This window comes from Lepisosteus platostomus, chromosome 12, assembly GCF_059453375.1.
Source record: "Lepisosteus platostomus isolate fLepPlt1 chromosome 12, fLepPlt1.hap1, whole genome shotgun sequence".
In the NCBI taxonomy this organism is placed as follows: domain Eukaryota; kingdom Metazoa; phylum Chordata; class Actinopteri; order Semionotiformes; family Lepisosteidae; genus Lepisosteus; species Lepisosteus platostomus.
The window spans coordinates 35152888-35178169 of record NC_142622.1 but is presented as its reverse complement, the minus strand read 5'-3'; the positions used below and the strand labels follow the sequence as shown (position 1 = coordinate 35178169).

At 42.8% G+C, this 25282-nt stretch overlaps 1 protein-coding gene across 1 annotated transcript; it reads right to left on the bottom strand.

Annotated features, from left to right (window-relative positions):
- Positions 1-1946: 1946 nt before the first annotated feature.
- recql4 (RecQ helicase-like 4) lies at positions 1947-25270 on the bottom strand. Its single transcript, XM_088601776.1, has 24 exons — positions 24854-25270; positions 22657-22690; positions 22096-22220; positions 21270-21416; positions 19205-20298; positions 18969-19068; positions 18585-18732; positions 17537-17653; positions 17051-17200; positions 16542-16634; positions 16290-16426; positions 15777-15860; positions 12578-12766; positions 11570-11752; positions 10617-10815; positions 8296-8573; positions 7859-7996; positions 6981-7167; positions 6188-6317; positions 5443-5609; positions 4280-4475; positions 3509-3677; positions 3084-3192; positions 1947-2269 (listed from the first exon to the last, which is right to left on the bottom strand). Exons 1-24 carry the CDS (start codon positions 24935-24937, stop codon positions 2148-2150), a joined length of 4380 nt encoding a protein of 1459 aa, XP_088457902.1. The 5' UTR covers positions 24938-25270; the 3' UTR covers positions 1947-2147.
- Between the last annotated feature and the right edge of the window lie 12 nt (positions 25271-25282).

The following is a 25282-nucleotide window of genomic DNA, read 5'->3' as shown; positions in this document are numbered from 1 at the left end:
AGTACCCACACCCCCTTTCACAGGATTTTACATTTCACAAATTACAATAATTGGCACACTTAAGGAAATTAAACTGGGTTATATAACTTACACGTGTAACTGAACTCAAATGAGTCAATACATCTGTTCGCTCTCCTGGATTTAAATACTAGTGTAATTTAATCATTTGAGAATTTGTGCTGGCAAGTCAGTTACTAAAGATTGGATATTCTGTAAATGCTAGATGATCAAGCTTGGTCCAGGAGAGAGACAGTCTCAGCATATCATCAATTTGTAAAGATGTGAAATAGAACAAGTAATAGGTTTATTCCATATTGAAAAAAAAAAAGAGAAAAAACACAACGTTTCGGCCGTGGAGCCTTCTTCAGGTGTGAGAGCCGTCAAATGTGAAATATATCAGTTTTGATTAATTTATGAAGTTACATGGTTCCATTAAGGCAGATGTGTCCAACTGTGGTCCTTGAGAGATACAGGGTGTTGTAATTTTCTTTTTTTTTTAAATAACCCATTTTAGGGTGTCATGGCAGCACAGTGGTTAGGACTGCTACCTCAGAGTGCTCAGAGCCCGAGTTCAATTCCAGACCGATAGTGCTATCTGTGTGGAGCTTGTATGCTCTCCCATTCCTCCAGGTGCTCCAGTTTCCCACTGTAGTCCAAAGGCATACTGGTAGGTTAATCGGCTTCAGTAAGTGAGTATCTTGCCTTGTGCCTGTTGCTTACCAAGATAAGATGGCTCCTCCCATATCTCTGTATTGGATGAAGCAGTTAGAAAATGGATGAATGGACAGATAACCTCTATCAGGGCAGAGCAATAGTGCAGTGGTACTGTAGCTCTGCTGCCTCGCAGCTCTTGGATCCTGGGGTGCCTTTTGTGTGGAGCTTGTGTGTTCTCCTCACAACCCTGTGCATGGTTTTCGTAGGCTTCTGCAGTTTCCTCCCCTCATCCAACACGCTGTTCAGCTCAGTTAGCATCTTTAACTTGCCCCCTACAGGTACGAGTTTTAGCACTCAGCCCAACCACTTTGCCCCGCCGACTGCTTTTTTAAAATTTATTTTTATCAGTGATGACATTACTGTAACAGATTATGTGGGTGCTGGAGTCTGCTCTGTCCCATCTTGTAACCACTGTCTGTGAGGCTAGTCTCTGTTTCGCTGCAACCCTGAATTGGACTGAATCGTAATATTAGAAAGTATTTAGAAACTCAGTGATTTACAAAGACAGCTAGATTAGGGTGATCACCCTATCTTACGAAAAGGTGTAAAACAAGACTAGTGCAAATTAACGTTTGGCAACCTTTTTGCAAATTTCTGATGTTTACATATAAAAGGCCAGTGAGTCTGCTATTAGTAGGCCATTAATCCCCCGTCAATGTTAAATTAAAACCGATAATTAGATTTGTTGTTATTCAGGAGAGGAGATGGAATGGGAATTTGTTCATCCCAGGTTGAAAGAAAGTGGAGAGGAGGTCTCTAAGGATGTACTTCAACCTGGGAGGTGAGGCCAGACGTACTGTAGTAACCTGGCTGACAGGCATCCAGTTTCAGGTGATTGGGGAATCGCCAGTATCCCAGGAAGAAAGGTTAGTGGTGGCACAGGAGAAGCTCAGAAAGCTCCAGCTTTTGGTGGATAAGCGTGAGACGTAAGGGTGGGGAGTCCTGGTTCCTCACACCAGTTGGTACGGAGGGCTCAGAGGTTTCTCAGAATTTCAGGGACAGCAAGGAAGAGGCTGAGGGAGAAGATGGGTCAAGAGCCAGAGGTGCATCGCAATGTCTATGGAAAAGGAGAAGTGAGGACTGAGCTAGCCACCCAGCTCCTGCCTGCTAATCAACTCTGTCTGCGTACATTTCACAGGGTTATCAGTGTGACTCGTGACATCTAGTGAAGATAAGATCTCACCTGATTCATGATGGGAAGCTGTTTGCAAGAAAATGCACTGTATCCCAAATTTTATGTTAGAAAAATAATTTAATACTTGCATAATGACATGAAAACAATAATATAACTGTGAAATGCAAATACAAATATACTTCTCAGCTGGTTCAAATGAGCCAGAAAGTCCCTTGAGCATGTGTAAAATAATTATTACAGTATCACAACTTGGTACATGCTCACTTTAATGTCTCTTTTATAAGAAGTCTAGTTACTTTTACTTTGTTCGTATTATTTCTTGAGTTGCCATGCGGATGATTTCATTGAAATCAAAGTGAAGGTATTTCCTCCAGAATCTTCTGTCCTTGCCAAATGTCTGAGCTGGGTAACAGGGGCTTCCTGCAGATTGAATTTGAAGAGGGAAGTAAAAAAAAAAAAGAATGAACAGGTTGTAAATAATTACTTGACAAAAGTTTGAGTTTGTAGCCGTGCTGGCATCCGTAGGCTGCAAAGAAACAGGTAAGGCTTCATTCCGTGCAAAAGGTGAGGAAAAGAAAATCGTTTCAGCTGTGAGCTCTCTTCAGGTGAAAAAAGCAGGAGCCACCTGAAAAAGGCTCCGCAGCCGAAACAATTTGTTTCTTTTCTTTTCAACATGGAATAAACTTTTACCCGTTCCTCTACCTACGATCTTTACATCTTAATCGTATTCCGCCAGAATGGCTGTTTCCTTTAAAGTTTACAACTAAGAACCTCTGTATTTACCCAAAAATATTCCATAAATCTCAACTGCTATGATTAAAAGGTTTCAGAAAAATGACAGAAGTTTCCATCCATGTTTTAAACTCTTCTTCCAATTCGGTGTCGCAGGGAAGCCAGGGTGAGAACCATCTGGTGGACAGCCTAACCAGTCCATCACAGGGCACACACAGACACAAACATGGTCACACTCACACCAGGGCTAATTTTACCAGAAGCCAATTAACCTTCTAGTATGTTTTTGGACTGAGAGAGGAAACTGGAGCATCCAGTGGGATCCCACATGAATATGGGGAAAACAAACCAACTCCACACAGAGAGCACCCCAGGTCCGGAATTGAACCCAGGGCCCCAGCGCTGCAAGGCAGCAATGCTCACCACTGCGCCACCCTATTAAAAAAAATAAATAACGCCTCGATAACGATAAAGTCAAACCAATGTCTTTTGGACCGCTCACCAATTCCATGAAAAACCCGGGCAACAGCTCTTCCAGAGAACTTCTCATCACTGTGGCAGGAAAGGAAGCTTCGGATATCGGCTCGAATCTGATCTTCCCAGTCTTTGAGCTGAAATTATAGACTCCGTTTAAGAATATGTTTTATTCTCTCCTCAACGTTTCTTCAACAATGGAACAGTTAGCAACTATGCATACTTTTAAATGCAAAATGTCCAGAGAATGAAATACACACTAGGAGGTAGTTTTAAGAGGGCTCTCTCAGTCTTTTGGCACATATCATTATATACAGGTCTTTTTAGTAAGACGGTGGTGTACATGCAGTCTATTTAGAAAAGAATATCTTAGAAAATACAATTTATGTGCATTTATCAAAGAGTAGAAAGCTTCAGCCGAGGCCATCTAAGGCCACATCACACAAATCAAACCTTGGATTCACTCAGCTCCTCGTCTTCTTTCTCTTTATCTTCCTCATATTTTTTGCTCAGGTCTAGATCCATCTTCTCATCGAAATAGTCCCTTAGCAGCTTCTTCAACTTGAGGCTCCTTTCCTCGTCCATCTCATCGGTGCAGAAGCTGCAGTTTCGATACGCGACGCTGGGAGAATGGAAGAAATAAAACCAAAAAATCTTGCTCAGGCTGACCAATTTCTAGGGTTTCCTTTAAAGGCTTGTTTGAGTGGACCTATATCCTAAACACATAAATACATGCATGGAAGCACAGGAAATTACTGTGTGTATTAAATTAATAATTAAAATGAAACCGATTAACTAGAAATTTGCAAGCAGCTTTAAAGCCTTCCAAGAGGTCTTCCCTGCTCTCTTACTTTAACAGTCTAAGCGCACTTCAAGTCAATTAATGGCTAATTTACACTGGGAGAGTTTGCCCATGGGGAGTCAATGCTGTAATCCATACTGAAAACCTGTGGGTCTGCATCCTATTGTGTATTTTTAAGCTTCACGTCTATTTTCAGGGAGCACAGTAGTTAGCTTTGCTGCCTTGCAGTGTTGGGGTCCTAGGTTCAATGCCTGATCTGGGGTGCTATGTGTGTGCAGTTAGTATGCGTTTGTGTGGGTTTTCACCGGGTGCTCCGGTTTTATCACTCCGTCCCACACTGGCCCACACTACACACAAAGAGAAAGTCATCTGCCAGTATCGCTGTGTAAAGCCCATCGGTCCTGCTTTCCTGTTGCTCTTACCTGCGGAAGGCTTTGAAACAGGCTTTCAGCTGGTACAGTTGCGTTCTCTCCTGAGCCAGCACTCGCCGATGCAGAAACTCACACACCCCATCCAGCTCCTCGGGAGTCAGGTCACCATAGGAACGGAAGTGGAAGGAAAGATTCGAGAACTCCACCAGAACCCCACTCCTTCCTGTGCCACTGGATCCATGAAAGCCTGGACAAAGAAGAAATAAAAGCATAAGGTGAATCTCTTTATATTCAGAGGACATAAGCAGTTGTCACCTGCTGATGCTTTGACCAGGATTTTGAAGCTATTTTGTTACACAGCGATAGGGTATGTAACAAAACAATATGTATTGTCTGTAATGAAACTGAGTTGCATACTGGATTTCACCTCTCGTCCAAGCTGACCTCTGCCGATTTCCTGCTACTTCAAGCAATAGGCTCCAACACAAACCTGGTGGCTTATGGGGCCCAAAGACTTTAAAACTCACAATGACGTGAAGAAGTACAGAGAAAGTAGTCTTTATTTCATCCAAACAGTAGCAACACAACTCTCAAATTACCATACTCAAGTTACCCAACTATTCTACAGTGTCCAATAAAGTTGCTTCAAAAAACCAACTAACACTAAAACCCTTTATGTACCCAACCATCCCTAATCACATCCAAGTGAAAACGTGTCTTTCATTCACATTCACAAATTAATCCAGTTCATATTTGCGCGGTGTGTCTATTTACAGTGATTAGAGGTCTTTAATGGCCTCTAGTGCTAGGTCTGCTAAAAATGTCCTAACTTGGCTTTCAACACTCCAGTCCTTCTCTTAACAAATGTTCTCCTTGTTTTCTCCAAGGATCATGAAATTGCTGTTCACAAGGAAATTGTTTTAGGTCTTGAACTGTTTAGGAGATGTAGTGAAAATCTCTCTTTGTTCCGTTTTCAAACAATACTGTCAGCCCACTGTGTATCTGTGTAACAATTTTCAATTATTATATTGTTTTCCCTTGTGCAAAAGTAACTTGTACTATAAAAGAGTACCCATTTCCTTAAAGGACGACTTGGTCCTGACAGTAACAGTTAACATTTTAACAGTTGTGTCCCAAAAATGAGCTTCCTGTGGTGAAAAGAAAGGCACGAGAGTGGGAGCAGCCCAAATAAAAAGGACAGAAGGAGTCTGTACCACTCTGCATGCTCCATTGGAGCTGCCTCAGCCCTCTCTTCACGGGGACGAGCTCCCAGCCCATGGTGTCAGCCAGCTCCACGACATCGAACTCCACCGAGCTGCAGTGCTCCACACGGACTCCTGACAGCCGCATCCGCGCCAGGGTCACAGCTACAGGCGGGCAGCTGAGAACACAACACCCAGAGGTGACCCCACCTGGCAGGCGACAGTACTGCGCACTGAATGTTCCTAGGACAGCTGAACATCCACAGGATTTTGGTGGTGGGGAAAACTCTGAGCTCTTTTTTTAATAAATAAAAAATCACAACATAAATCAGAGTTTTATTTTTCTTCCCTAGAGATAAAAGAAAAATCATAACTTGAGAAGAACAAAAGGGACAAAAATAAGTAAATAAAAGCACAGTAGATTCAAAGTTCAAATACCAAAAAAATTCTATAAAGCAAACTTGGTTTAAGGAAGAAGGAAAATCTTAATATCGCAATCTTACTGCGCACCTTTCCATATTCTGCATGGTAATTACTGTATTGCACATACACCTTGTTTAATCAAACAAGTCAAGCACTGAATAGTGTCATGGGAAGTCTACAGAATGCCAGAGTGCACTCTTAAGACTACTCTAAGTGTTCTGTGTAGTAATAAAGCCCAGTGAATTGTCCATTCAGCATTTTCTGCAGGCCCATTGTGTAGATCGTTTATCGTGGCACCATCCTAGGACAACTCAGATGAATAAGATTCTCTCACATTTTGGTGAGCTTCCTGAGCTGCTGGGGCCCACCGTAGCAGACCAGGCGGCAGCTGGAAAGAGTGGGGTGCAGCAGCTCAACCCACTGCTGGGGATGCAGCTCCAGGTAACACAGCATAGTCTCTATACCTGAGGGGAGACACACGCACACGAAAATCCTACTGTCTTAGTCTTTAGAAAACCTCACCGGTATCCGTTAAATACCTATATTTCTATATTTAACACAATCTGTACGCCTCTATTTTAAAACCAGGCAAACCGTTCAGGAGAAAACTAGCAAACGCATCTCATGTACTCAGAACTTGTTGGTGACTGTTATAGAGGATTGTGTCTTCCTTGAACTTGCAGAACTACAAAGCCAGGACTGAAGCCTTCAAGAATCCAAAATAAACTTCCGTCCATCCATTTTCTAACCACTTTATTCAATACGGGGATGGAGAGGAGCCAGAGCCAATCCTGGCAAGCAACGAAAGCAAGGTGGGATACACCCTGGAGGGGGCGCCAGTCCATCACAGGGCAAATAGACACAGCAACAAACACACACACGATCACACCAGAGCCAATTTTCTCAATTTATGTACAATGTTATTGCACTGCAGGTGCAAATTCATACAAACCCAGGGATAATATACAAATCTCATGCAGATAGCACCCCAGGAATTAAGCCCAGGGTCGAAGTGCTGCCCAAAAATAAACTTCACAACATTAACAAGGAATTCCAGGTTAATGAACCATCCATACATGCTCACAATAGACTGGAGTTTCATTCGTTTTTCAGAGCGAACTTCCCACCTTCCTCTGTGATGTCAAGCGTCTCCACCGTTTCTTGGATAGGAATGGCCCGTTCGTGTGTGAGGCACACTCGGGACACAGGCTGGCCGTCCTCGTTCGTCTCTGGCTTCTGCTCCTCTTGCTCGGGACTTGCGTCAACGGGGGGATCTGCCAGTTCCAGCATCTCCTGGTCATCCACCTCTCCAGCCTGAAATCACAACGCACTCTTCCATGAGGCTCCTGAGGACCGGGATTTCTCTCTTGGACCACCCATGACGCTAAGGTGGCAAATGTAAAAACAAGGGTTCAATTTTGCCTGCACAATTCCATCCATCCGTTTGCTAATCCCGTCTTGGGGGGGGAGAGCCAGAGCCTATTCCGGCAAGCAACAGCCCCTCGGTTAGGATACACCTGGACAGGACACGCCAGTCCATCTCAGGACAGACACCGCCCACACACACCAGGGCCACTTCTCCCAGAAGCCACTTAATCTACCCGTATGCAGCTGGACTGTGAAGGAAGCTGGAGCTCTTGGAAGGAAACCCACACAGACAGCACAACAGGAATTGAACCCAGAGCCCCAGCGCTGCGAGGTAGCAATGCTTACCACGGCACCACCATGCTGACTGTTCTCCACACTTCTTACTAACTAGAAAATTGGTTCTACTTGTTATGCCTATATTTTGTTTTTACCCATAACCAAACAAGTGAGTCCATTCGATGGGTAAGCAAAACCGTTATAAAAACTCAGGATGATAAAAACTGACAGGATGATAAGTCAGAGTATAAAGACTACATAGCAGAAAACTGGAAAAGCTTTTTTTTTTTAAACAGAGAACCGTATGCAAGAACATCAAGACGATGTTAAATACAGAGGGCAAGGCCTGTCTTGATGTTACCTGCATCATGCTCAGCTGCTTCTGGTGGATCTGTCTGCACTTGCAGGGAGGAAAGGCCTTCTGGACGAGTTTCTTGACTGTAAAGTAGTCAACTGTGTCAGCATAGATGTGTCTGCGAAGCTCATGGAGGTCTCCGCCCTGCAGGGAGAAGGAGTTACAGGATTTACCGTAGGTCCAGCGCTTACTGAAGTATACTCCTTACTCAAACCTACTAATTTTATACACACTGTAATGTTATGACACTTACCTACATGGCCTTGTTTCGTGGTCAAAGAACATGTCAGAAAGAAACGTTTGCTACATGCGTGAACTAACACGCTGAACACCTGACAAAGCAATGCAAACACTGTTGTGGTCATTTGGGAAAAGCCATAAGGAAAAGCCCACTACTGCCATTCAGGTTTTTCCCCAGACTGCTGTGCTAGGCTTTAACTTACCTCTGGATCCAGAAATAAATGGCAGTGGGCTGGCTCTCCATCCCTCCCAGCTCTGCCGATCTCCTGCACATAGCTCTCAAAGCTCTTGGGCATGTTATAATGGATAATTCCCCGGACGTCTGACTTATCCAGGCCCATGCCGAAGGCCACCGTCGCAACAACGATCCGCAGCTCCCCGCACATGAAGTTGTTCTGCACCCTACGGCGCTGAGCGGCCGACAAGCCAGCATGGTAGGACTCCGCTATCCACTTCAAGGGCTTGCGGATCTTTTTCTTGGCTGTGGAATAGAGAAGGTGAGAAAATGGATCGCAAACGCTAGCGTCCGAAAGCTCTTTTTTTATTTATTTTGAATTTCCCTGCATTCGTAAAATAGCAGCTTCCATAGGCTATTCTGTTGTCCTTGTTCAAGCCAGGCCACAGAAGCAGAAGAGGCCAGAATGAATATGTATTTTCATTCTCCCACAAAAATAAAAAGTTTCCACATCAGAGCCCAAAACCTACAGGCAAACAGCTACAACCCCGTTGTAGGAACCCTCAAGCAACATGGCTGTCACAGTTGAGGTTTGCATGACACAGCTCATCACTGATACCAAGTTTTTACACGTTCCTTAACAATGTCATCAGGATAAGTCAGGACCCAGTAATGCCAGCAGAAGGAATACCGGTCTCCCAATGCAGAACCAATAATTTTTCAGATGCAGTCAAATCAGGTACCTAAATTTGTTTCTGCCACCAGAGGCCCAGTTGTTTGGGAAAAAATGGAAACCAGAAATGTCCCCATTTAGAATAACAGACAAACCGGAACAAAAAGTTTCTAGAGTGCTATCTGTAGACACACCTAACATGTAAAAATGTACCGAAAGGATCCTCTAAAGTGTATTCAGGGAGCTAGACAAATCACCAAAAGATAAGTCTATAGAAGGGGTGAAATACAGACTTAATTTTCAATGATAGAGAATTAGTATTTCACCAGGAATTGACATTATCTCCACCACTCAACTCCCTATTTAAAATGGTAAACACTTCCAGGGGTATACAGTATATGAAGCCTGTGATTGAAAGCTATAAACAGAAAAGACAGATTGCTTATTCTGAATCAAACAGGTTATCCAAACACCTCACCCCCCAGGGGAATACCAGGACTGTCAGGAGATGAATAGAAGGATGAGACTTGATAATAATAATAATAATAATAATTGCTTACACTTATATAGCGCTTTTCTGGACACTCCACTCAAAGCGCTTTACAGGTAATGGGGTCTCCCCTCCACCACCACCAATGTGCAGCATCCACCTGGATGATGCGACGGCAGCCATAGTGCGCCAGAACGCTCACCACACATCAGCTATTAGTGGGGAGGAGAGCAAAGAGTAATGAAGCCAATTCATAGATGGGGATTATTAAATGGGAAATTTGGCCAGGACGCCGGGGTTACACCCCTACTCTTTTCGAGAAACGCCCTGGGATTTTTAATGACCACAGAGAGTCAGGACCTCGGTTTTACGTCTCATCCGAAGGACGGCACCTGTTTACAGTATAGTGTCCCCATCACTATACTGGGGCATTAGGACCCACGTGGACCACAGGGTGAGCGCCCCCTGCTGGCCCCACTAACACCTCTTCACTAACACCCCACTAACACCTCTTGATGCCTTTATTGCAAAGAAAGAAGTATTGTTTATAAGGAGTCCATGATGAAAACCAAAAGAATCTGCATGACATATATCCACCATAAAGTTGGGAAAAACTCACATACAAACTACCCCCAGTGGCATAACCCTTTGCCAAAATGGCATACTGGCAATCCTCTGTGCTAGCAGATTGCAGAAGCCTAAAAAAAGTGGCATAAGTGAAAGAATCACCCAAAATGTGCTAGTATCCACAAACAGAATTAAACTTTGCAAGTCACACGAGTATCTTCAAACCATGCCCGAGCTACCGCTCTTCATTTTAATTTGACCACATCCTTACCACAACTACAATGAAACTTGAAGCCAGAGAGCCAAAAGAGCTACTCCTGGTGATTGCAACAACTGATATTGTGTTATGAAGACAAGGAAACATTTTTTTTTTTAATGGGGCTCAGTACTTCAGAAGAAACCATTCCATTTCAAGCACATTTCATGTTCAGTTAAATTGCATTTAAGAATATAAGAAACATACTGGATGAATGGTTACAAATGACGCCATCTATCCCATCTGGTAGTTAGTAGTTAATGGATCCAAGAGTCTCCCCTAGACATTTCTTGAGAAAATGGTAGTTTGTTCCATACTCCCACAGCCCTTTGGGTAAATACATCACCTAATACAAAAGCATACCGAGAGCTTTCTTCCTCTTCCCTGGTGTGTCCTCCTCCGTCTCCCCACTGAGCGGTCTGGACGACTCTCTCAGCATCACCCCCTGCAAGCAGGTGCGCAGCAGAGCAGAGATTCTGGTGGTCTCCTCTCGTCGGGTGCAGTAGACAATAACAGAGTCCAGGGACCCAAACCGCTCCCCTTTCAGCAAGGACACCAGCGACTGGGAGAGTGCAAAAAGGTGAACTTCTACCACACTATTGCACACAATTATGAGAGCGTCTTTTTCAAGTACAACAGCCTTTTCCACGTTTTCTCACTTAGGTCTTAAATCAGTAATTAATTCATCTGTTCTTCCAACGTCTAGGTTATTTCTCAATTGACACTGTTCACCTTTCAGAGTCACTCTGAAAATGGGGAACACTTTGTTCTCTTGTGCGTGAAACTTTACAAATCCACGAAGCCAGCTTTCTTAAAGATGACAAGAAAGCATCTTTAGTGTTCCTGTATGCTTCTACCTAAAAACAAAGACATTCCATCCATCCATTTTCTAATTATTTTATCCAATACGGGGTCACCGGGGAGCTGAAGCCTAACTCAGCAAGCAACGGGCACAAGCCGGGGTTACACCCTGGATAGGATGCCAGTATATCACAGGGCAGATACAGACATGAGCCCACTCACACCAGGGGCAAGTTTCCCAGAAGTCAATTAAATTACAAGTATGTCTCTAGACTGTGGGAGAAACCCGGAGCACCCAGAGGAAAACCACATGAACACAGGGAGAAAATACAAATTAAACGCAGATAGCACCCTAGGAATAGAACCCAGGGTGCTAGCGCTGCGAGGCAGAAATGGTACCACCATGTCGGCGCACACAGACATCCGTTATTCAGAATTCAGACATTCTTGGTTCTCAATTCAGGGTGTGGAAGTACTCTCGGCTCATGCCCAGGGACCCAGTGAGGGTGACGCACCTGATCCTTGTCCCTGTCCATTGACACGGAGAGCTGCAGATTGGGTGGGACAGCAGCAGACCGGACTGCAATGCCCTCTCTGTCCCTGATGTCTAGGTGTTGGGCTATGTCCAGGGCTGTGGCGAGCGTGGCGGTGGCCGTCAGACCCAGAAGACAACGCACCCCAAGCCGATCTCGGAGGACCTGCAAAAGAACCACAGCCGTGACTCTGCAGCTGAAGGTGAAAGAAGGTTGACGATGGTGGTATGGACACAAGATGAAACCTGGCTTTCATACATTTTTTTTGAAGAGACAACATAAAGATACATCATTTCTTTCATTCTTTCTGTCCATAATTATCTGGGGAACAAACATACCGTTAGGGGCATAACTTACACCAGGAAAAAATACTTTGAAAAAAATCCAATCTGATTGTAAAAGACCAAACCAAAAGCTGAAACGTATGATTAATTACAAAGTGACTGCGAAACACTATAAAAAAGACGCCACCCTTCAAGATAAGATGTAAAACCCAGGTCCTAACTCTTAATGACGTGGTCATTAAAAATCCCAGGGTGTTTCCAGGAAAGAGTAGGGTGTTAAGCCTGGTGTCTTGGACAGATTTTCCCCTGACCTTTACAAATCATGGTCTCCTAATATAATAATCCCCATCTCTGAACTGGCTTCATCACTCTGTTCTCCTCCCACTGATAGTGTGGGGTGAGCGTACATGTGCACTTTGGTGTAGGTGGGTGCTACACATCGATGGTGGTGGTGAAGGGGAGTCCCCATTACCTGTAAATCACTTTGAGTGGAGTGCCCAGAAAAATGATTAGTGTAAACTTAATTTACACCAAATGTATTCTTACATTTTGTTTTCAGCTATACTCTTAATTGACATGGAAGTGGGATATTAAAAAAAAATTAGGGATCCCTGGAAGAAAAACAACCAAAGACTCTTGGCTTAGCCCAGCCCGAGAGTCCAATTCAGCCGAACTTTGTCAGTGATGAGCCCAGCACCAAGCTCACCTTGCACAGCCTCAGGTAACAAGGTCGGAAGTTGTGGGACCACTCAGACACACAGTGGGCTTCGTCGATGCACGCAAAGGCCACTGGGGGAAGCTGGTCAGCCGGGGGCAAGCAGCCCGACCCTCCGTGACCCCCCCCAACCAAGGCCTCAGGAGAGAGCAGCAGGACATGGACCTGGCCGTCTTTCACCTGGAACAGCAACACAAGAACAGGCCGTTCAACACGTCTAGCCTGTTTGGCAGTTTGCAGCTTACAGATCCAAGAATCTCATCCTGCCGTTTCTTGACAGAAGCCAAGGGAAGCAGCTTCAACACCATGGCAGGGTAGCGTGTTCCATGCTCCCACAACCCTGTAGGTAAACAAACTCCTGATCTCGGTTTTAAATGTGACTTTCACATAGTATTCATTTTTGTCCTCAAGATTGTGTTCCACTGTTGATTTTGAAGAAATTCACTTCTTTGATGATTTCGCCTACACAGAGTCCTCCTGTAGTCATCGCTGTTCAAAGCTAAAAAGGTTTCGGTCTGTCATGTAGGATGGTCCTTCAAGTCCCAGAGGGGGATTTCAATCTCATATCCTTCGACTTAAATTCTACAATTTATACACTAATGTTATTTGCTTTTATTGCTTTCCACATCTAGAAAATATCTAGTAGGTCTAGAACATGTAAATGATGTGCTCACCGTTTTCCATTTTGTGTTTATCTACCTTGTCTAAATCTTGTTAACATCTTGTGTCCTTGAGTACAACTGATAAGCTACTAAAAATCCCTGGGGATTGATTGATCTTGAGTGCTTCTAGAACCCAAAACACTTCTGGATCTTCAATACTAACACTTTCGAAAATTACTTTAAAAGACGCAGTCAAAAAAGTCACATTCTGAGACAGGTTGATGACTTCTTCCTTAGTGAACACCTGATGAAATAGTCATTTAGCATATAAGGTATTCCCCCCGTCATCATCTATAAGCTTTTCATTTTTGTCCCAAATATGTTTTACATCATACGTCGGTTTCCTCCGTGCTCTGGGCTGTTGTGCATGGTTTGCAGGCTTCCCAACTCAGCCACCTGTCCATCCAGCAGCTGGGTTCTTAACACTCCTGGACTGTGCTCCCAGACCCACTTCCGAGCATGACATTAACATAACAATGTATGCTTCAAAGCACACCACGTCACGGTTACCATTCCCTATTCGTACTACCACTTCTGTTTGCTTTGCTCTGTCTTGAGCATTAACTAACATTTCAGTTTTTGCTTCTTGCATTCCTGTTGTTTTTTTTTTCCTGGTCTATGTGGGGAAAGTTGAAGTCTTCCATAAAGCTGACTTCTTTTGCAAATAAATTCATTATACAGCATTCAACTATAATTGACATCAGCATTTGGTGATCTATGGCATACTCCTACCACTGTACCTTTAGAACGGTTCTGTCAAGTTTAACCCATATATTCACAGACTCCCGACTCCTCTATTTTTAGTTCCCGAGCCGTAAGACTCTTTTTGATATATAGTGCTACTTCTCCCCCTTTTCGTTCTTATCGCTCTGAAATCTGGATTTCTAGAGTGTGTCCACTAATGTTACATTCATCCCCACTGTTTTGGTTAGAGACGTTTCTGTGTGTGTGATTCCAATAATATCACAACTAAATGCTTACTCCCCTGGGCTCTTGTTCTTCCCTTTGGTTCTCCTTTTGTGTACTCCCGAAATAACTTTGACATTTTCTTTGCCTGCTCTATTCTAGTTGAAATGTTCTTGGATTGCTTTGCGTTTCCTTGTGCCCAACCCATTGAGGTGTAATCCAGCACATCTGTACTGATATTCTTTGCAATGGAAAGAATTCTCCAGTGGTGAGGAAAGCTGAAGCCTTCTGCTGCACACCATGTCATCATTCATGTGATGTGTGGACAGATTAAGTGTAGTTTATTTTGTAGTTGTACACCTTTGCCTGGTGTTGGTAAGCTTCCTAGGAAAACCCCTAATTCAGTCCCATTCTTCAATTTGTTGCCAGGTTGGATACATTTGTTCAGGAGGGACAGAGCTGCTGGATTATATCAGCCACCTTAACTCCAAGAAGACAGCAAACAGTTGCCGTCTCATGGGCTTCGGTGCAAATCTCCATCGCAGTGTTCCCATTAATGAAGTTTCCCCAATAAGCAACACTTCTCTTTTTGGATTCTTAGTAACACCGGCTCTGGTTGCAGTCTAGTGTTTGAGGTTTCCTGGTCTGGGCCTCTCGCATCCGATTCCAAGTCTTGGAATGAGTCACATTTGTTCGGTGTTCCGAATCAGGGTAGTACTGCTTGGATGGACTGGCGGAAGTTCTTCCTTTTCACCCTCTGGAACCAAATTCTCCAAGTTAGTTTCTCTGTATTGTTTCTCTGACAGTCCAGGGTAAACACTCCCACTGTCCTGCTGGTTTTGTCACTTCTTCAGTCTCCTGGAACCCTTTGATGTCCCTCTCCAGTGTGTTAACTTTTTCAAGCAGGACCTGGATTTTGGGATGTATTACTACAGATGTAGCCTGGCTACTGGAGCTTCTCCAGAATACTCCACATGTCACGCAGACTGCCGACCACAAATTTAAACACCATTGGCAAGCATTAAATGTAGTTTATATCTGATGCAACAAAGTGTTTAAGACTTGTAGTTTTTGGAACACTGTGCTGTCTCTCTAGAGCTGCTTAAATGTTGTCTCCCTTCCTGCCTACAATAAACACCTTTTCATTTCCTCCCACATCACCATGTCGTGCTAGTCCCTAACGGTCAGCAATATATCTGCACATCCTTCTCCTACAGCATTAGACATTTCACAGTGCAATTGAAACGTTTACTCTGTAGAAACAAATCAGAAAATTGACTACAGTAACTGCTATCTGACACGGAAATTCACAAATGAAAAGAGGAACCTTTTCAGGGTTCAAAATACATGCAGTCAGAAGCTATCCTAAGCTGCGGAATAATAAATGTTAGAAAAATAAAACTAACGAATCACCTAGATTAGTTGCTCATGCCTTTTTCAGTGAAATTAACACTGACAAACTTACAAAATCCAATATCAACAATAATTAACTTGAATAGGTAAGTGAATAAGTTAAATGGGATACCCAAGCTGGACTTAAGTTTAGCTTTAATACAAGACTCAGACCACTACAGTGTTTTTCCACTGTCAATGCATTCAAACAAGAAAGAAAAACTTTCCACCTTTTCGATAGCCGCCTCCCTCTGTTTCTGTGTCATGTTAGAATGGATACAGACAGCCTTGAGCTTTGGAGGAAGTCCAGATAACTGGGGAGAAAGAAAAAAAGTTACACGCAAGAAAGAACATGTAATACTTCCCTAGTACTTAAGTAACAATGTTTTTAAATGTGCGTTATACACATTTTAAGGTTTGCCCTCACTTTCAGGATAAACTTAGACAATAACCATCTTATAACACAAAATGCAACTTAAACCCAGTGGTGTTAATATATAAAAAAACACTTTAACAAATAAATAATGGTATCATATTACATAATGTAATACATAATTTATTATATTATATAATAATTTATTACATAACACTGTTTCATTTCACTAGAAACCAATGTTTTACATTTGGACATTTTTATTGGTGGGTAGTGATTTAACTCTAGATTGACATGTTTGTGTGCATAAACATCTAAATAATCATATAGATACAGAACACAAAATTTACAAAAAGGAAGGCACTGCTACCTGATCATCCATCAGGGACACTAAAGGTGACACAACCAAGGCAATACTCTTTGACCTTTTGGCATAGAGGTAGGCTGGAAGCTGGTAGCACAGAGATTTCCCCATACCAGTGGAGAGCACCACCAAGGTAGACAAACCTGCATGTACAAAGACACTGTCAAACCCTTTTAACATTTTTCCCCAGTTCTCCAAGAGAAACCTTTTTGATTATATCATCGGTAATTCATATTTACACTTTATGTCTTTTCCTACCTGAGAGGATTCTCATGATAGCCACTTCCTGTCCAGGTCTGAAGGATTTGTAACCAAAGTCTCTGAGAGCTTCATAAACCTCTTCAGGTACATCTAAAAAAACAAGGTAATTAGAGAAGAAGCAAGTATTTTAATCATACCAACGCAACCATGGGCGGCCATTACAACCTTATGCACCATGGTATAGACTCAACCAGCATCAGGAAATTTTCCGTCAGGAATGTGGCACCATTCTTCAGGAGAAAGTCAATCAGCTCAGAATATCCCATGAATTAAAGATTCAGTTCAGATCTGGCCTAAAATACAGCACGGCTAAAGCACTGAAATTCATTTGGGAATTCCTGCAATCCCAATTCATGTTGTCAGCGACACTGGAACTGACGTGCATCTTTAATTCACAGAATAAAGATTAGGAAAGATTAAGAACAGGAATGAGCAACGGACAAAATCTTAAGGACATGCCAAGTGTTCAGCATTAATTCAGAAAAAGACAAACGCAGCTCCAGCACCTCTGACTTTGCCATCTTCCCCGAGACTGTAGAGAGGCTCCATGGACGGAGGGGGACTGGGCTTCTCGTAGTCAGGTCGGACCACATTCAACAGTACGTCATCTTCCTCTTTGACCTGAGACTCTGCCTCCTGACCGTCGCTGGAGGGCACTGGGCGGACAAGATGACAAGAGGCAGGTAAGCTCACTCCAACCGCAAAACCACTGTACCCATCGTGATTACAGCATTGCCAGGTGAAGCAGACTTTTTTGTTGATGTTTACCAAAATACGGGGTCCAACGAACAGTAAAATGACACATTTGTGTCCTGCAAAGACTCCAATATATCATCCAATAATACTGAGAGCTTACATTCACTGGATATTCTCATTCAAGTTAACCTTTTGGGAAAGAAGCAGTTTTCACTTGCTAACTTTATACACCATTAAATGTAAAAAGCCGAGCCGAGCACAAGGGAAGTTCGCTAGCAGTGCTTATGGATACACACCAATGGGATCAGAGCGCAGTGTGCTTGTGGCCCGAGCTACCTCCTCTAGTGTGGGCAACTCGAAGGGCTCTGCGTCGGCCTCTTCCGCTGACTCATTCTCCACAGCAGGGGCAGGAGCTAGAGGAACACAACATCCATTCGATCGAGAAAACCCTTGCAATTTGATGCACGAGACCTTCTTTTGGCCATTTCAAAGAGTGTGCAATGCGAGCTCACAGCTGTCGGAATTGGAAAGGCACTCGTCACTCAAGTACAGAAGACTCATGTTTTACGCTGAATGTTTTCACGCGAACCTGTGAATACGTGGTTGGCGAAGAAAAAATCCAAATTAAGAAGCAAATCCTGCGGGACATTTCCCTAATTTAAGTCTTTCACGGCACGCACCTGAGCTACATTTTGGGAACTAGTTACAGAGGCTATAGCACGCCGGTACTTTCTTTAACATGCAGCATCACTCTCAGTACAGCTCGTAAACCAAAAACCAGTATCAAGGGGAAATTCAAGTCATGAAAAGTGCCTGATTTAGGTAAAAAGTGAGTTAAGGGGTGGGAAGACGGTTACCAGTTTGGTGTTATGGCAAGAATGAATCTTCGATTTGTGCCATTAGAGCCATCAGAGACAGAGAAAAGGCTATTCGTACACAGTTATCCACCTACTGTGTTCCCTGCATTTTATTTTTACATTTGATCTATTTTGGATACTGCGCAGTACTGTATTTGCTGTACTACTATTTTCACAATACTTTAAACTACATACACTTACGATTGATTTTACATGATTTTGGGTATACACACTATGTCAGGAACCTACTGTAACTAAAGCGTAAAACACAAGTCTAATGTACAGGCCAAAACTTACTTAATTTTGATTCAGTAAAAAGGTAGTCAAACTGTTTTATTTCAGTACTGAAATGGATATTTATGAACCAACAGGAATTCTCAGCATGCGCGGCCTAGCGATGTATTCCACAGCCCCGAACGCAGGCCGAGAGGCATGTGGCAGCGCTCCGTTTGTGTTGGCGTTCGTGTTTTCAACAGTGCCCTCTCACCTCGGCCCCTGCAGTCCCGGGCCCAGTGGCCTGTGCCCCCACACTTGAAGCAGCTGTCGCCGCCGTGACCCGCCCTGGCCCACCTTCCTCTGCGCCCCCCTCCCCCGCCAAAGCGCTCGCCCTTCAGCTGGAACTTCTCCATGTACAGCTGGGACAGAAAGAGAGAGAAACGCCATTATAAAAGGAACGTTTTGGTCTAAATGCTCTTGATAACTTGCTCGTCGAGTAAGAGTCAGACGTTCAACACTACTTAACGGCGCTCAACTGCACAGTCTGTTTTTTTCGGGCTTCCATTTTTGTAATTTTCCGACATTTTCACAATAACTGACGATTCCTACAAATGAGAATCAGAGTCACGACTCTTCAGTCAACGGTCAAGCCTACCTGTTTGCGAAGAAAGGCACCTTTCAGTGCATAGCCTTTCACATGAGATTTTTTCTTCAGATTAATTTTCACAAAGTTGCCGTCTTTATTCGATGAAGCTCTGCAGGAGCAATGACACGCAAGTATTACTTTGATTTGCGTAAAACGACTGAGAAGAATGCAAAAGATGAAGGAAAGCTCACTCCCATGGCAGTCTGTAGTCCAAGGTTAAGAAAAATTGTTATGTCTGACCCTACCTTGGTCTACCTTTGTTCTGAACTCGTGTAGAAACAGGAATTTCTTCTTCAGTTTCTCCCAGGAGATTCTCTGCGGGAATTTTTTGTTTCTGTTTCTTTCTTTCTGAGCCAGAAGTTTCCTCCTTTTCTCCATCTTCCCGTTGGGATGGCCTAGCGTGGCTCTTCTTCACACGGGGAGACTTGGGGCTGCCTGAAGTTTCCCTCCTTGTCTTTCTCCTCTTTTTAGCCGTGCCTTCCTCTGGAAGTTCGGCCGGCTTCTCTCCTCCGGCCCCAGGTTCCCTCTGCCTCTTCCTACTCCTTTTCTCTGTCTCTCTCCGGCCTGTGTCACTCTTAACCGGGCTGTACCTATCCTGGGAAGGCAATTCTTTGTATGAAACTTCTTTTTTACTCTCCTTGGCCGCAACACACGCAGAAGGCAACCCCGATTCATTTCCACAATCTTCTCTCAACGTCAGCCTAGTTTCACCTTCTTTTTCTTTAACATTATCCTTGAATGTGAAAGTGCATTCACTTCGGGCTGAAGTGTCCATTTCCGAGGCAGACAACCCATTACTGAGCTGCACGCTTCCCTCTACTGTTAAAGGTTCCTCCTTGGAAGCAGTCTCTCCCAGGAGCGCAGAGTTCTGCTGGGCTGCTGCAGCAGAAAGACTAGGGTGAGCCACGTTTCTGTTGGCTTCTGTCAACGGCAACATTCCTTCGCCAGCGGGAGACAACAAATTGCCCGTGACCGGCTTTTCCGTTTTCTCGACTTCATCAAAGACCTGGCATCGCTCCAGCCAGCCCTTGTCCACTGAAGACAGTCGTTTGGTGATGGATTCACGCAAGAGATGGGCTTTGTTGCAAAATTTCTCTTTTGGAAGAACTGCAGGTGAGCTCATCTTGGATGGTGTAAACCCTGGTATAGGTGCAAATAGTTCTTCGCTTTCCTCGTGAACCGAGGTTTCTGCTGAGGTGCTGAGGTTGGGGCTGGTGTTGGCTGGCTTGAGCTGTGGAGTTGCTGGGTCCATTGAAGCTCTTGGACTAGAGCCCTCTTTCAATGACTTTAAAGGCGTTGTCTTTGGGGTAAAAGACTTCTTTAAAGAAAATGGCCGGTCCTGCAATTATAGGAAAAAATATACTTAGAAAACGATCTATTTAATTGACAAGGTAGCTATATTTATTTAATAACCTCTTAATGCTGGTCATGGACGCAAGCGCCTATGGTCTAAGAAAAACGTGACTCAAAAGGAGCATCTCACTTCATCGTTCCAAAACCACAAAATCTTTACAGAAAACCTTTTATCAATCCAAAAAGGTTCACCTAGAGCTTCACAAAACTGTTTCCAGAACCCCCCCAAAAAAACGTTCATATAATCAAACGTGTCCCATGCTTGGCGTAGTCACAAGCGTCCATGTTGTAATGTAGAATAAATGTTCTACATTTAGTTTAATAGAGACTGTAAGAGCAAACAGCAAGAAAAATAATTCCAAATATCTAGATATTAAAATCCATCAGACAACTCCTTTGGAACTAAGAGTTTTTAAAGAAATACAAATGCAGCAGAATTAATATTTCTTGGTTAGAATAGTTTAACTGCACAATAAACCAGAATACATCCAGGGGACTGTTTTAACATGCAAAGAAAGGCTACATTAAATATAAAATGCAGCAAATTAAGGTGCCTTTTAGAAATGTATGAATTTCTTCAAGAAAACATACTGTAGTAGTACACATCCAAATTAAATAAAGCATTTTATAAGTATCCCCAGAGAACCCAGACTACCGACTTTCCAACCAATTTCTTCACTGCTAATGTTACATTTTTTTAAAATTCAAGGACTGAAGCAGCAGTCCAAGTCGAACATGACTTTGCAGGACACCACACTGAATATCTGATCAACGTTATAGAGAGGCAGGGCTCACTGCACTGCTCCACCTTCCAACCTCAAACAGATATGTCCCACAAAATTGGAAAACTCATAGCACACTGATCTATCGAAATTCACAGCTGATGCTTTGGCTAGTTATGAGCTTATTAATTTATCATTAAATATAGGATTAAGAATTAATACCTCCACCGCTTACCTTTATAGAAGCCCCTAGGTTTGACTTCAGCTTCATCCCAAAGTACTGGGCTGAAGCCTTGAGAGCATCACTGTCCTTAGGTGTCAGTCTCTGGGTGGACACTGGCATGTTTTTGCGATTCAAGTGAGATCCCCAGCAATCCATCTCCTTTTCAAATAGAAGAGTTTTGAGATTGGAAAAAGCTCTGTCACAAAATAAGGCTCAAACATAACTTCATGGTTTGGGACGTTTCATAATTCTCACACTTTACCACTTAGGCAAGAAAGAATCCATAAGAGCATTAATTAAAAAGAAGAAAAAACACGTCTAGATGATACCAAATATTTATTTTTTATTATATAAGAGACTGTTATAATACAGTACTTGTGCATTAAACAAATCAGTACTTAACAGGAATGCACAAGAGATTCAGTTCCTATCTTGCACAAGTAATAACATTCACTATGCTTTTCCCTTATTTGGGTGTAAAACAGACTGCATCATTTTCAATTACATGCAAGTTTAAAACATTCCTGTCATTCTGCTCTTTACCACCACTCATTTATACTGCACTTGCTTTTTAAAGCACTTTGAATTTTACAATAAGCCCTCGAATAATAAAACAAGGTAATGCTGGAAAAAAAAAGCGTATAGACAAATTGGAATTTGTATTCATATGGTTAATCAATTCAGCCAAATCACAATTCCTGAAAAATAAAAGAGCTAAGATCTTCTGAGATTATCAGATCAATGTATAGGTCACATATTCCTCAACTGTCAAATACGTCAAAAAACATGCAGTTTCTTGCACGTCTCTTTTCCTCGGCAGCCTGTGTGCTTTGCCCACCTTTTCACCTGACTGGCCCGTCGTGGTGGGATTCTGGCTGACATTCCCAGAATTCTCTTTACAGCTCTTTCCCACACTCCCCTCTTCTCTCGCTTGCTTGAGCTCCCTGTATTCTCTGTACAGATCTACAGGTGAAAGAAAGCAAAATGATATTACAGCCCAACCTGAACATATAGAAAGACTAAGGGGAGGCCATCCAACCCTTCTAGACCGTCTGGTGGTTAGCAGTTGATCCAAGACTCTCATCCCGACATTTCTGAAAAGAAACCACGATAGCTTCACCAACAAGGCTGGCCAGCTTGCTCTAGTTTCCCACAATCCACCGGGTGAAGCGGAGGCTCATTCTTTAAGAGCTAAAAACTGCATTCTTAGAGGCACTTTCCGACAAATACTAGACATTGGCAACCTCAATTTAACACCTAAACAAAGAGAGATCCAAATGTAATTCAAAAACACATTGAAAATCGGAAGGGTATGAAGACATACGAAAAGGAATCCTTTGCTCAGTCACATGTACGCAAGACACTGCACAGCGTCAAATATTGTTTACAGCATACTTACTTTTAGTCTCTTCTGATGCTCTGTCTATGTCATCCTGAAACAAAGAAGCAAGCACTCAGAACCACATTCAAATCTGAAACATTTCAGAATCGCACACAACCCACAAATACTCCAGATCTCCATGAGCCTAAGGTATGGCCCTTCAAAACCACCTGGATTTTGAAAATCAATATGAGAGTAACTATATTGTCAACATAAGGCTAATCAAATAAATCCCTCCAGATTGATCAGAAGGCTGCTTATTATCAGTAATGGGCGGGACAACTTGGAAGTCAAACTTGGAAACAAAAATGGGATACAAGGCAGGAAATACTGCTGGATGGGACACCAATCCATCACAGGGTCCACAGTCCAAAACATGCACAAGCACTTAAAAACAGCAGTGAATCTAGTCAGCATGTCTTCGGAGGGTGAAAGGAAATTACAGCACTCAGAGAAAACCCAGGAGAACACAGAAAACTCCACAAAGAAAGGTCTGCTGAATCCCACCCAGGACCCAAGACAGGTGAAGCAGTAGCCCTAATCACCACGCCAACTGCAAACCCATAATTTAATAACGAAACGGAAAACGTATATCTTTCTCGTTAAACGCCGGCTTGATCTTGACAAAAATGCATGAGGCACACCTCACGGTGAACAACACTTGGCACAGTTTCATTCACCACGTTATAACAACAAGATACATAACCTCAAATGTGTTCAAAGATCGTTCGCTAAATTGGTCTAACAGCTTTATCACAGAAAGCTTAAAAGCACTCTTTAATCACAAGAAGGGGAGATTAAGAGGGGTTTTGATAAAAGCATTTCAAGTTCTGAGTGGTCCGAATGTGAATCCAACTGATTTCAAGTTGAGCAATGAAACTGAGGCCCAGGTACACAAATAGAAAATAAGGGATTGTGTATATAGGAAGTGGCACAGTGGCATACTAGCACTGCATAGCATTGCTGCCTCACAGTTTTGGGGCACTGGGTTCAATCCCAGACCTGAGGTGCTATCTGTGTGGAGTCTGTATGTTCTCCCTGTGTTTGTGTGGGTTTCCTCTGGGGGCTCTATTTTCCTCCCACATACTGGTAGGTTAACTGGTTTCTGAGAAATTGACCCTGGTGGGTGGGTGGGTGTGTGTGTGTGTGCCCTGCAATGGACTGGTGTCCCATCCAGGTTGTACCCCACTTTGTGCCCATTGCTTGCAGGGATAAACTCCGACTTCCCCACGACACTGTAGTGGATAAAGCAGTTAAACGATGAATGAATGGGTATGTTTTTATACTGAGAACAAGAAGTACTTCTTCACACAAAGGCTGGTGGAGCAAGCTGCCCTGCAATGTTGTTGCAGCAGATTTCACCAAAACGTTCAAGAAAAAGCTAGATGCGATCAACTATTAGTAATTAAGCAAGACGGACTGAATGACTGCTTTCTTGAGCAACTTTTGTTACTGTATGATGTTGTGTAGAAATGTTTATAGAATCTGTGAAATGATACAAAGTCAGATAAAGTTTTTTTAAAAGCTTCCCAGAGACTTTTTTTAAAAAAAAAAACTCTTTCCTAGTAAGCCATTTAGAAAGAAAATCTCACAGAGTATACTTCTCCTGAACAAGGTTGACGTTGATCTTTGAGAGTCAAAATTCACCTTTAAATAATCAATTCTAAGAAACGTGGAGCAATTTTGTTTTGAACATGCGCTCTTGTTCGCTTAAGTAATTCACAAGTATAAATACAAACCCTGTGGCTGTGAAGGACTGCTTTTGTCCCTTCCTGACTTAACTGAACCAATTAACGAATAGTGCTTATTTAAGAGTCACCTATAAAGTTGATTGTTGTTCTCTGGGGCACCGTTGTATAAGAAACATGAAACTAAAGCACAATAAGAAGCATCCATAGTATAATTAGCATGGTGAAGTTTGAACGTTAGCTCATCTTGACGCTGCCATAAACTCAAGGAAAAGATCGCATATTAAATACGAGTTATAATAATCACTTAAGAATAATTTAACAGGAAACAAAAGGATGACATCATGGATTTTTGATCCAGTAATTCAGCAGCAGTCACTGTACATTAGAAACCACTTCTGTAACCTGGTAAAACAAAATAATTGTCTACGTTGTCCACATTATTATGTAGTTATTATATAATCACTTACCTCATTAATTAATGCAGATCTAACAATGAAATGACGCACAGTTTATAAGGCACGTACCTTAGTCGGCTTTCTTTTGTTTTCCTGAACGAACGTCAGCTCCCAGTTCTTCAACAACATTTTCAACTCATTGTAACGATCCATTCCTCTTATTTATGCGCTGTGCTCTATTTGCACAACAATAAGTGCCACAATAAAAATAAACTACGACTGCCCATCAAACAATTTAAGGTTAAAGAATTGCACTCTGTCTCAAAGGAAAAGGAAAGTCCGAAAATCGAAAGAAAAATATTCACACGAGAAGTTGTGTATATATAACTGTCACAGGTTGCTGGGCTTGACTAAACTAAAACGCAAAAATATTTCCCCATTTCCAGCTACACTAAGGACAGCATTAAACATCAAATGCTGAAATCTTCATGTCAATTTCCACTGCAGTATTAAAGCCAAATTTTAGCGCGTCCTGCATGTGAATTCTGAATGTCTACC

Bases quoted from the DNA above. Each gene is read 5' to 3' on its own strand.
- recql4 (XM_088601776.1), bottom strand. From the start codon at position 24,937: ATGGATCGTTACAATGAGTTGAAAATGTTGTTGAAGAACTGGGAGCTG. The intron at 16,635-17,050 runs GTGCTGGAGCTG...TTGTTTTTTTAG, and splicing joins GGAAGATGGCAAAGTCAGAG to ATGTACCTGAAGAGGTTTAT. The intron at 5,610-6,187 runs GTGAGAGAATCT...TTGTGTTCTCAG, and splicing joins CTCAGGAAGCTCACCAAAAT to CTGCCCGCCTGTAGCTGTGA.